Source organism: Euprymna scolopes, chromosome 22 (genome assembly GCF_053919585.1).
Source record: "Euprymna scolopes isolate OS-2025 chromosome 22, ASM5391958v1, whole genome shotgun sequence".
NCBI classification, from domain to species: Eukaryota; Metazoa; Mollusca; class Cephalopoda; order Sepiida; family Sepiolidae; genus Euprymna; species Euprymna scolopes.
In genome coordinates, this window is record NC_136503.1 from 62,091,594 (window position 1) to 62,105,507 (window position 13,914).

Sequence of the window (13,914 nt, forward strand, 5' to 3'; positions counted from 1 at the left end):
GCGACTCTTTAAGAATGTGTTCACGTTGGACTTTAAAGCAACCATGTCATAAACAACCAAAAGGCAGCTCCGTGGTATTAGGTTTCACAGACGAGCAGTTTTAATAAATCACTTCTGCTCATGCAATTTTCGCTTAGATTTAGGCATAGCTAGAGAATAAGGGGAACTGCTAGTAGCTGTTACAGCTAGTTGGGTGTTTGCTGCGCAAGATTTACAGGAGGATCATAGAATGAAGCTCAGTCGAGCACTTGCCATGCAAATAACGATATGGCTGAGAGAGGCTCGCAATATCTCTTCTATTAGCTTAGATAAATAAATGTTCCCGAATGTAACATAGCCTCTTAGGATGTGTATTACATTTCCAATCGATTATAATATAAAGCTATTTCTGAACAGTGAAAACAAACGACTTATGTCATGTAAAAAAAAAAAAATGAAAAAGTACCATTGATGTCAGCAACGTTCTAAACCTCACTAAGGACTTTTATTCAGACAGCACCGGAACAGCACTAATAAAACTATCAAAGCGAGCTCCCAATTACTCGAATCAAATTTCTCGTCAATGGCGATGGTTTTATCTCCTCTTTTAAAACGGGAAAATGTTCGCGCATGCACTTTTTTAACGACTACAAATCAGTAACTGTGAGGACGCGCTTTTTTACTCTTGAAAATAGCTGCTCGACTACATCAAATTGTGGACGGCTATATGGAAATGCATGCAAGATTACATCAAGCGAAGGAAAAAGAAAAACTATAAAAAGAACGATCACGTTAGAGGATGGAGAGGACGAGTACGTTAGAGATGTCACGGCTGTGACGAGAAGCCACGTGCGGCGGAAGAATGACGGAATAAAGATCGTGTTACAACAACAACAACAATAACAACAACAACAACAATAACGCGAGTTTTCTATTCTTAGTCTACTTTGTGACTGAGGCTACAACGTGTTAGGTAACGTTACACGACAAGCAAGACATCATGCGCGCTTCAAATCCAGTAAGCGTCCATCTGTATCGTCACATGTCAAGTAACCCATTGTCAGTTGTTGCAATGTTTATAAATGTTTCAATGTTAATCTGGATAAAAATCGTGTATATCAAACACGGATGATAGTTTTTTTAGCATACAGAAGTAAGATTTTAAGGTTGAATATAAACAAATGAAACGCAGAGCCGTGTTGTTTAAATGTTGTACGTTTTGCAGAACCGAACCTTAAATTCACTTAATCTATTCATAACGTGTTAAAATAATTGATTACTAGGGCTATGACAAGAGAATATTCTTTTCATTATTTTGACTCGAGTATATATCAATTAATACCTTGTATGTTTTTATATAGAGTGATGTGGTTCTCGATTGATTAACTGTGTCTAACTGTCGGATATATACCCGAGAGTACAAAAGAATGATAAGAATATTCTCTTGTCATAGCCCTATTGATTACAAACCGATTCAGAATTAAGTTTATTTCAGTGACTAAATGAACTTTGGATGTGAAGAGAGAGAGGGAGACAGAGAGAGAGAGAGAGAGAGAGAAAGAGAGAGAGAGAGAGAGAAAGAATGGTGCAGAGTTTTGCTTCAAAGATTGACGTGGATTTAAAATATAGTCCCTTATTTATTTTCCTCTACAGCAGGGCAAAGTTGGACACAGATAGACAAAGTTAGACACAAAGTCAGTTTTTAATATGAGAAAAATCCAGCTACCCAGAAACGAAGACTTTATATTGGGGCAAAAATAAAAGTTGCATCAAACGAGGAATATTTCTCCTTTGCTGACGGAGAACATAACAAATGAAGTGTAGTATCAGGACAGATAATACACTTTTGATTCTAGTCAAAAGTTCATCTAAAGTTAATCCTACAAGCAATCAGACTTTATATTTAAATTTCAGTTTAGTTACGTTTTAGTTATTATAATATTTGTAGTCCCACCACTCTTTCACTCCCTCTCATCTCTCTCTTGTTCTCTCTCTTGTCCTCTCTATTTTCATCATTCTCTCTCTCTTGTCCTCTCTTTATTTTTATCTCTCTCTTGCCAACTCTCTCTTGTCCTCTCTCTCTCTCTCTCTCTCTCTCTCTCTCTCTCTTGTCCTCTCTCTCTCTCTCTTTCTCCTCCCAAGAAATTGAAAATTATGCTTTATACAAAGACCAAACATTATCTTCAACGAGTAAAAGTTTACGAAGGAAAAAACTGACGTTTCTGAATTTTTGAGATGATGATTGGCTATTCATATTATTTGGATTCATCGGACTATTGTTCTCATCTTGAGTGTGATTTTCACAACGTTTCGATGTAACGTTCGTCTTTCTTCAGGTGTATCTTGTCGAACTCGGGAATGTTTCTGTCAAACTCAGAAATTTAGACGAAATTTTCAATGGAACCCTGTATTTTTTTCGCGGGGGTAGCTTCTGCAAGAACACGAGGTGCAGTTGTTAGATTACTTGAAATAATCAATTGTAAAAGTAGTATTCTCCTGAAAGTTGATAGTTCAATTCTTAGCGTGGGCGACCGAATAATACAATTGCGAATTATTTAGGACCTCTATCCAGGCATGGCTGACGGGACAAGAACATGCTACTCCCGAGGAGTAAATAAAGGTTCATTTCGAAATTCCATCGAACTTCCCGAGTGTAACAGAAACATTCCCAAGTTCGACAAGATACACCTGGAGAAGGTCGGAGGTTCCATCGATCGAAGCGTTGTAAAAATCACACTCAAGATGTGAACAGTAATCTGATGGCTGATGTTGAAAATGAAAAACTAATGTTGCCAACAACATAATCGAATTAGTAGGCTAGTTCGAGTCAAGTATCGATTTGCCAGACGGATTGCTATTTTGGTCTGACTTTGAAAAATCTGGTCAGATAATTTTTTTTTAATTTTTTATAAATTGATTCAAGCTGGGTATTGGGCATCCTACCGGATGCCAAACATTTACCAGACAACTCAGATATCCAACCAAGAGATCTTTTAAGATTATAACCGTTTCTTAATAACATATAGACAGATAAAATGCAATTGTTTTCATCTCTGTTGCAATTGGTTAACCAGGTATATTTGCCAAGTAGTTTTTGAAATTCTTTTTCCATGAACTCAGTTGCCTCTATTTATATTAGAACTACACATATATGCAGATGGGAGCTGCTCGTTAATTATTTTGGAACTAGGCTAACATTCAAGATATATCTGAACTGAACACCATTTCAGCCAGACAGCAACAACGCTATTGGTTTTTATTATAATTCTATGACATAGCAAAATAATATTATTAATTATTAGGTCCAAATGAAAAAATGAAAAAGTAAGATAGTATTGGAATCATCTATAATTATAAACGTCTAAGATTCATAAATAAATCGTTGCTGTTATGTGTTTCCTTTGTTTGATTGTATCTATTTAGTACTGCCCCCCCAAATACAGTGGAACAGAAAAATCAGCTGTTTGAGTAACTCACCAACGTTGTTGTATTGGGATTTAGAGGTGTCCACGAATCGGAAGTAATGACACTCGTATCATCGTCTTGTTTTTCTTCAGTCACTTCCGCTTCCGCCATGTGTTCAGATTCTTCCATGTTATTAGCTTCATTTTCATGGTTTGGAGAATAATTCATATTCATGTCGACAGAGAGTAGTATATTACCGAGGCTGGCAATAATATCTGAAAACGAAAGAGAGCACTTTAAGGGCAAGTTAAGTATGAATATGAAAACATAATATTTTCCATTTGACATGAGGTTAGAGACGAGGTCAGGTGTGATTCTAAAATGGCATCGACCTAAAGCAAAACAACCCACCTCCATGCACAGAGGCCAACAGTCCAATAAACACTAATACAGTTAGCACATTAGAATGCACTACCTGCAACAAATTCTACGTGAGCAGCACCATGAGAACTCTACACACACAAACGCAGGCATCATCCTTTTTCAAACACCTTAAAACCTGCAAAAATATTAACAAACTCATCGAAGTTAACATCTTGCCACAGAACGAAACGCCGGAGATCTCCGCATAAAAGAAGCTTTGCTCGCGTCCATATAATCTATAACAGATTGGATCTTTGCTCACCATTCCTAATATAACTTACACCATTATTGACTTCACAACCCAGTGGCATACTTAAATCCTTAAATAAAAGAATATCTAAAAACAATAAAATATTATAATAAATAAATAATATAAAATAAAGATAAACGATTTGAAGAAATAAATAAAACTAACGACCACATTAATACTAACAGATAATATTATCTCATTTACACATCATAAAATAAACAAATAAGTAGAAGAAACTAGGCTATACACAAATACTAGACCCCAATCGGAAAAAGTAAAATAAATGAATAAAGATCAAAGTAAATTAATAAAAATAAATAAAAATTTAATTTAAGGATAACATATTTAACTTATTCCCGATTGGCGCACAAAATTAAAAAGAAATAATTAATAAATAGACGAATAAAAAGAAGAAAAAACAAATCATCAGGAGCGATTGTTGCTGTTTTCTTTTTCTTTTCTTTTGAGGCTAGGTATATTTATATATTTTTCTTTTAATTGGCACAAATATACTAACAGTATTTTATAACTAACAAGAAACTAAATAAATAAACTATAAAATATTAAAATCGAAAAAAATAAAATAAGAATAATTCGCCTCCAACCCTCCTGTATCCACCTTTATTGTCAATTAAAATAAAAAATTTTTTTTTTTTAAAAACACCAAGCCTCAAAAGAAAAGGAAAAAAATATGATAATCGATGCACGTGAGAAGAATATGACCGAACAACAACTTTGGGCATCATTTTATATAATATGCCTGCCGAAATTTAATATATATATATATATATATATATATATATATATATATATATATATATATATATATATATATGCACTCGTGAGCAAAAAAAAGAAAACATAGGCCAAGAGTGAAAGAAGGAAGAAATCGATTTTTCAATATTTTTCCATGAATTTTTGTTAATTTTTACTGAAAATTTCTATTTTACAGATCATCATTATTATTATAGCGTATAATAATAAGTGAAAGAATTAATCCTAAAAATGGTAAGACCGGATCTTGGCGAGGATATGAAAAACCGAATTGCAGGATTAAGGCAGTCCAAAATGACTTACAAGCAGATTTTTGATATATTTAGAAAAGAAAATGTGAAAACATCTTTTTCTGCAGTGAAGCGAATTGGTCAAAGGTTTGAAGTCGAACGCTTGGTAAAAGGGAAATCTGGATCTGACCACCCTAGAGCATCCACTTTGAAAGATGACCACAGGCTTAAATTAACTGTTTTGAAGGACCGAAAGAAAACTTATGTTGACCATTGCAAAGAATTCAAAACAGGGGCTGGAAATTCTCTTTCTAGACGAATGAACGAAATGGGATTTTCTTCTAAAAGGTGTGCAACGAAGCCATTTTTATCTAAGAAGAACATCAATGATAGAAAGAGATTTTTCTCATGTTATGGCAAGAAAGATGAAAACTGGTTCAGGAATGTTTTCTGGTTAGATGAATCAAGATTTTGACTTGTTAGTGACGGTCCAGATGCTCTCGAACGGTGCAATCGAAGAACTGGAGAAAGATTTTCACCAAGTTTCATAAAAGCGACAGTTAAACACGGGAATGGAGGGATAATGGTATGGGAAACTTTTACTGCAGCAGGAGTTGGGAAACATATTAGATGTTAAAAGTCAATCAATGCAAAGGAATACATTCGAATATTAGAAACAGAACTGTTACTAAGTATTCAGAAGCTGGAAATATACCAGAGCATTATTTTTCAACATGATAATGCCCCTGCACACACTGCTAAACTCACAGAAAAATGGTTTTCTGATAATTCAATTGATGTGATGTTTTGGTCAGCTCAAAGCCCCGATTTAAACCCAATCGAGAATATTTGGTTAATAATATCTCGTGCATTGACCGGAAGAACTTTTTTGAACAATGACAAACTGTGGGAAGTTGTGCAAAGCGAATGGAATGGCATCTCCTCTTCACAGCGTTTCACTTTGGTTGAGAGCATGTCTAAAAGGATTGATCTTTTAAAGAAATACAAAGGGAATGCGATTCCACCCTAAGCATTTATTAAAGTAAATGTCTTGTTCTGTGTTATTAGTCTCGTTTAAGTTTCCTTGTTCAATTGTTCTTTGTTCAATATAGATTTTAGTGCAATAAAATGTATAAATTTGTTTGGCCTGCTTTTTTGGGGGGGGGGCTCACGAGTTTATATGTGTGTGCGGGAGGGTGTTAAAATATATACACAAAAAAACTAAAATTCGGTGTTTCATCCAGATGTTACGCGTGCTTTTTAAAAGTTAAAAAAGATTTTTTTTTTTTGCCTTTTTCAGCTTTTCCCCTGTAAAAGCACACTTACCAGCTGAGCGAAACCTTAAATTTTAAGTCCGTCTAATATATCATAATATTAAATGGCGCAGAGATAGAATGTAGGAGAAATATAAAATAAAAATAAAATTTTTAAAAAATCATTAAACGAGATGTTTTGGGTTTTTCTTCGGCTTCACGAATGTAATCAGAAAAACATTCGTTGATCCGAAAGAAACATGTAAATCTCTCTTTAATGATTTCTTTCTTTGTTTTTTCTTTTGCCTTTTTCATATATATATATATATATATATATATATATATATATATATATATATATATATATATATATATATATAATGCCGACAAAAAGAAAGTCCGCACTTGTAATTTTTGCAAAACTGCAAATTTAAGCTAAATTTAATGTAACTGTGAAAACAACCTATACCTCATTTGAGTCGCCTTTTATTCCTCTATAATTTTACCTGTTCATATTTGACTTTTAATTGAAATATTCTATTGTTCATGTCAATTTTAAAAAAATAACTTCAAATTGAGGAGGCAAAAAAGAAAGTCGGCAGCAACAAATTCGCTTAAATTCTGCTTAAGTTATCGCCCCTAATTTAGTCTAAAATATTCACCAACAGGCCACAAATCATCTCTAATCGCAATTGTTATCTTTTCTTCTGTTCGCCTTTCCGCACTTTTCTCAATAACTACGCCTTGAAATTTTTTTTTAATTTTGCACAAACATTAAACATGATATGAGTAAAAAAAATAAAAGAATTGATTTTCCGGGAAAACTCCGGTTGATCCACTAGAGATGCCTTTCGGGTTAAAATGGCTAAAATTGACACTTTGGTGCTTATTAAAAAAATTTGATGCCTTAGATTTTTATAAAACTTTCTGAAAAGTTGTAACTAACTGATTTCTATATAATTTTGTTTGTCTAAACTCTTGAGTGTGCCCCAGGGGCTTTTTTAGGGCTAATAAAAACACTCCATTTTGGGGACTATTTTACCATATTTGTCCAAAATATTTTGCTGAACTCAAATTTAAATATATTAAGGCCTTGGGGACTTTTGGTGCTAAATGGGGGGGGGTGCAAATTATGGACTTAGTTATCCCTTTTTTTGCATGATGCAGAACTAAAATTTACATATGTTAAGGCCTAAAACTCCACCGTTTGTTCATTTTCACTAGGATTTGCCGTTCCCTTGAAACTTTTGGAGCTAAAAGGGGGAGGGAGCAAATGCTGAACTTAGTCATTTTTTATGCCTCGTTCACTGCGCATTCACGGGGGACCATGCATGCTTCACTTGTTTTTCTTGTGAACGATTGTACCCACTCGACAACCGCTAATGTGAAAAACGATGACATATTTTCTCCAAGAACTGCGCTAAAAGCCGAACTCTTTAAAAATCGACACAGAGATAAATAAAGAGAACATTATTCGGACACAAAAAGAGTTCCCTCCCATACAAGATAGAACTTAATGAAAATAATCTTTATAAATAAAACAGTAGATGTGTGTTTGCTTGTGTGTAAATATTTAACCGATAAACTCTTAAACTACTAGTGACATAACACAGAAATTAACAGGAAATAGTAATCATACACCAAGGATGGTTGATAGTGAGTACAATCTTTGTTTGGATGGATTAATAACGTGTACAAAAGTCGGCAATTTGAACTGCAAAATGTTTATTTCACATTCTGACATTTCTATTACTTTGCGCATGCGTAAACTAATCATACCTAAAAGTGGTTTGATTTTATAACTTTTTAATCTATCTGTGAGATTAACTTAAACGGTAATGAACTCGATTGCAGCGCTAACTGTTTTGTTTCGATTCTAGCTAATGGCACAGATCCTATGATATTTTTTAAAACTTTTGAAATCAATACTATATAGGCATAAATATTTAATAGAGAATTGGCTCTGTAATAACAAAATTCGAAATCTGCAAGTAAATAATAAAAACTCAAAGTCAAAATTATTCTATGTGTGTGTGTGCACGCGCGCGCACGCGGTCATTTTCTTACCTTCTCCGGCTGTTACCTTTTGCGTTGGATTTTGATCTCTGGATTCATCCACCATTTTTTGCATTGTGTTCGCCATATTTTCCATAGCCAATATGGTGATCGTCTGCAGAATAGAATGAGTAAGAAACAAACCATTACATTCTTTTTTCTATTATGTTAAATGCAAGAAGCACAAACGCACAATTCGTATTTATCCTCGTAATTATGTTTGAATATTTGTTTCCTCAATAGAAAACTGTTGCTAGTACCATACAACCATCTATCAATTGTCAAATGCATAATATCGCCCGAGGTCATATATGCCACATGTAAGTTTTAAGACTTCCAAAACAGCTGCTTTATGATGAGCTATCCAAAGGAAAAAATAGAACCGCAGGAGGGCAGCGGAAACGGTTCCAGGACAGTCTGAAGGGTTTCCCCAAAGAGTTCGGTTTGTATTCCAACTCATGGGAAAAACTAACCCAAGACTATGTTCCTTTTCCTTGAAGAGATGCCTCTTTCCATGAACGGGTATAGGAAGTGGATATTGGGTTTCTTTCGGTAACTTCATATTTCTTGATTACCTTATTTTGTTGGTTAGGCCTCACATTTCATGAACGACGTTTCTGACAAAGAGGAAGAATTGCTGTTTTCTGAGTCGTGATCTATTTACCTAACATATCGTTGGATGGTACTTTGTCCTTAAAGTATAATTTTTTTAGCCCCTTACATCAAGTCGCTTTATGTCTTGTTTGGGGATCCATTTTCATTAAAAATTTAAAAAAAAAAACTCCCGTTTTTTATAAGTTTCCATTACGGGGCTTCACTCCAGACATAGAAATGTGAGATTTATATCCAATCTATTGCTAAGATCGCTAGAAAAATAGTTGGATCATTCTATCACTCCAGAAAATACCCCATTGCTGATACTATCCTCTACATGTATAAGAGCCAGATAAAGTACTGTTGCCAGATCTTCCTTACTTTTATAGAATCGAAACTTGACTTCGGAACCCCTTATTCAGGGTCTGTTTCCTAACTGACTACAACATGGTCATATAATGCTAACAAATAATTACTGAACCGCCCTTTTAAATAATAAGCATTTGCCTATTTCATCCATTGTTTCCAATCCTTTCATAGTGTATTTCATCGTCTAACTGATTATATAGCTAACTATTAACACCACATAAAGAAAGTCTCAAATAAAAAGTTAACTTAGGTGACAGAATACTCGCCTCGCATGAAAGTTACTCGCGTTTTCAAGCGTGAGTTCGGGTGTTTTACTGATGAGCCCAAGGGAGGGCAAAACTCAAGTCTATGACTTCCAGACAGTGGCTTTCATGGTTTGTGTAGAATGCGGGATTTTGTCTGATTGTAGAAACAATGATATAGTTACCTCACATATCTAATACACACACACACACACACACACACACACACACACACACACACACATATATATATATATATATATATATATATATATATATATATATATATATATATATATATATATATAATGACCTAGGAGTTATAAACGCCAACTTGCACCTAAGCGGTTCAGTTTTGATCACAACTTGATGCAGTTGCTTGTGTGAAAAGCTGTGATACAGCGAAATAGTATGTATATGGATCTCTATCTCTCCCTCTCTTTCTCTTTCTCTCTCTCTCTCTTTCTCTCTTTCTCTCTCTCTCTCTCTCTCTCTCTAAATATATATATATATATATATATATACTTCTTACGCAAAATGTAGCATAAGGTCAAAAGGTCAAAAGGTCAGGAAAACTAGCTCATCCTCTCAGAGTATTAATTCTTGTTGTGTACAAAACAGCTAAAACCGACAGTCAGTATTCCCCAACAGGGCTGCTTCAGGTCATTTACAATAATTAGATTTAGCTAAGAAATAAGAGATGATACTTCTAGAGCCGATCGTTTTTTCTTTGTTCGTTGAAATACACCACTGGAAGGACCACGTTTAGATGCCTTATCTAAAGCGACTTTACTATTTATGAACGCTAGCTCAAGACACGAAGAAACATAATTGCTGGCTTCTGCTAATTCTCTATACATATAATATAGACACATCATTCGAGCAACCTCTTATTCCCATCATTATATTCAGGAAATCTGGATCCGTCACTTCGAAGTGTAGACATGCACTCGGCGGTATGTTTTGTGTTGTAGGTTGTTACATGTATATATGTGCGTGAGTTGATGAAGACTGGACACGTGAGTCATTAATTCCTCTCCTTTTGCAAATTGCTTCCTCTTTCCCACCAGAGATGGGGATGAAGAGTGTTCTCGTGTCTTTAAGTGCGGCTGATTAAATCTTTAAAAACTAATTTTCTTATGAATTTCCAAGTTGGCATTGGCTTAATTCTTTCACATGTACGTGTTACTCTCTGGAGCTTGGAAAGATTTTCAATGGTTGAAAATTCTATGCGTTAACGTCTTCATGTTAAAACATATTAGGCTTAGAGAGAGAGCATATCGGAATGAACTGGAAAAAGAAAGCGATTAAACAATTAAAACCATTTTCGTTTTAGCATTCGTTCAAATTGCATCTCAACATTTAATCTATACAAGCTCAATACATTTTGCTACATTGCGTGCGTCTCTCACTTAGGGAATGACAACTTTTTAAGCATTGTTTGAAGTGATGCCAGAAAAGAGACAGAATTATCTTTGCCCAGAAGGCATCTGACTCGCTGCAGATGAGAGATGTTCAAGAGAAGAGTAAGAAGAGAGACCGAAGAAATTGAAAATATCTGATTGTAAGTTAGACAACACAAAAATTTCTTCTTTTTTTTCTTTTTTTTTTTTAAATAAAATATTTTTTTATTAAACAGAGGTTTCATACTCAGAGGAATCTTCTTGAGAAAGGAAACATCCTAGTTTGTCTACGGAAAACTCGTTTCTCTCTCGTGGATACCTCGAGTAGTCAGTTTCTGTGTTGTTGGATGGGGATTACGTAGAAAGACCGAAATCTAGGATTTCCGGACAAAAGTACATATGTTCAAGCCTATGGTCAGGAAAGGAGAGTTAATAATTAATTTTCTACCGGATCCGTTTTCGTAATTTTGGGATCAGCTTATTACTGCGATATAAAAAGTAAGTAGATATCGTTAGTTTTATTTGAAATTCAATATTTCAATATTCGAATTTCGTTATTATAACGAAGAAGCGCCATTTTATGTACTATAGATTAGTTATCGTATTAAATGAACAAATTTTAAACAAAATAATCAGGTATTTATTTCCCATTTATTTCAACACCTTTGTAAAACGTAAACACTTATTTTTCAGATTAAAGAAGGATCAGTAAAATAGAATTGAGAGTTTATTTTTGCAAATCTTTTTAGGTCCATATTTAGGTTTCGTAATATCATTTATTATTGTGGTGCAAAAATAATGTCGTTTATGACGTTCAACTGCAAAGGATCATGTCCTTTCATAATAAACTTTTTTAATCGATAGTAAAACCATTAGAATCGATACATTTTGGCCAATGAGAAACAAGTTTACTTATGCCATTAGCATCGAAATCCGGCGTTTTGAAAGCGATGAAGTCATTGAAAGCTGATTCGGCATCATCTCGGCTTTTGAAGCGTTTTTCGCGCAGGAATTTGTCGAGATGCTTGAAAAAGTGATAATCAGTGGGCGAGTAGTCCAGTGAATATGGTGGAAGAGGCAGAGTCTCGTAGCCCAATTCAGCTTCTGTAGGGTCAGCTGAGAGACATGCAGGTGAGCGTTGTCATAGAGAAGAATTGGTTCCTTCACATTGATTAATCTCGGCACATACATTGAACTTCTGGTGTATTTCGTCAATTTATCGGTAGTACGTCCCCGCCAAAATCGTTTCGCCCGGTTTCAAGAAGATGTGATGGATGAAACCGGCCGCAGAACACCAAACAGTCAACATAACCTATTTTTGGTGCCATTTCGGCTTCGGGAAGTGTTGTGGACCTTCTCCGGCATCCAACCACTGTGCTAAACATTGCCAGTTGTCATATAGGATCCACTTCTCATCACACGTCACAATCTGCTCGAGAAATGGGTTGTTTTTCTTGCGCAGAAGGAGCGTAGAAGACACCTCAAAACGACGATTTTTTTTTTATTATCGTTCAATTCATTCAGCACTCATACAACTTTTTTTTACTTTCCTATTTGCTTTAAATGGTGAACGACTAAGTGGTTATCAACCGCAGTCGGCCGACCACGACCGTCTTCATCTTCGAGGCTCTTTCACCATTGCGAAATTTCTTAAACCACTGTTGTTCTACACGTTCGTTAGTGGTTCCTGGACTAAACGCATCATTTATATTACAAGCTATCTCTGCAGCTTTTCAGCCTAGTTTGAACTGGAACAAAAAAATCGTTTGGATTTGAATTTTGTCCATGCTGTTGAAACGCCTGCAAAAATGAATGAAGAGATTAAGAACGGTAACAAATAACACGATTCGATAGAACGAAACACGCGCTTCAAAATAATATATGGCATGGCTACATATATTAATGAATTAATTCAAAAATCATATATAAAAGTAACATATTTGAGAAAACGATATTGTTTTCGCACCAACATTATATAAAAACAAGTCAATCTGATTGTGACATTGGACTTAAATAATAGGCATCTCACAAACCGATATTAAAGATTGAGTTTCCATAATTTTATACTTAATTTTTTGAAATTTGAAATTAAACGTTACATATATGAAGCATACACTTTTTACTTTCAAATTGAGCTTTCTTTTATCTGATTTTGAATTAAAATGTTTATATTTGAAATTGGGCCTTTTATTTAGAAGTTGAACTGTTAAAATTTAATATTCAATTTAAAAGTTTTCAATTTAGCTTTCTATATTCCAATTCGATCTTTCTAATATTTAGGTGAGACTTTATAATTTGAGGTTGGGCTTTTTTAATTTTAAGTTGGTTTCTTTTATCAATTTGAAGTTCGCCTATTGTTAATTATGAATTGGGCTTTTAAAAAATTCATTTTTTCAATTGGAGTTTACGTTCAAAACGTTACAATATAAAATCGTTTTAATCCAATTAATTTTAGAATAAGATATTCATTATTTACCTGTGCCTTTTCGGACAGTTGTGACGGTTCTAGTGTAATTACACGGAAGGCCATGGCCGTCTGTTGCAATGAATCCAAGTTCATTGGTTGCGAAGTCTTTGCCAGTGTTTCGACTGCATACGTCCGCAACTGATTGAGGAGATAAAATAAAATGTATTTATTTTCAGTATACAATTAGAAAAGATATTAAACCCCATTAATATTGACATTCGATGTTTGTTTTTAGATAAAGAAGGAGAAAATTGGTGGAGGAAATGCGAAACTACAAAATTACTTGCGGAGACAAAGTACCAGAGTAATACCAGAGAAAACAAAGGACTATGAAATTGGCTGAGGGAATAAAGTGTCAGAGAATTGGCGAAAGAGATACACAATTACAGAATAAGTAAAAGAAGTAAAGTACTCGCAGCTTCGAATTGGCAGCAGAGGCAAGGGATCCTAAAATTGGCAGAGTACACAAA

General features: G+C 34.5%; 1 protein-coding gene across 1 annotated transcript in view; it reads right to left on the minus strand.

The window, feature by feature from the left end:
• The window catches only part of LOC145243718 (polycystin family receptor for egg jelly-like), a 144,744-nt gene that overhangs the window by 58,127 nt on the left and 72,703 nt on the right, over nt 1–13,914 (minus strand). The window contains exons 11-13 of the mRNA XM_080106771.1: nt 13,454–13,582; nt 8,382–8,484; nt 3,457–3,659 (exon numbers count right to left, since the gene is read on the minus strand). Of these exons, the coding sequence (XP_079962897.1) occupies nt 3,457–3,659; nt 8,382–8,484; nt 13,454–13,582 (435 nt within the window). The remainder of the gene's footprint in view (nt 1–3,456; nt 3,660–8,381; nt 8,485–13,453; nt 13,583–13,914) is intronic.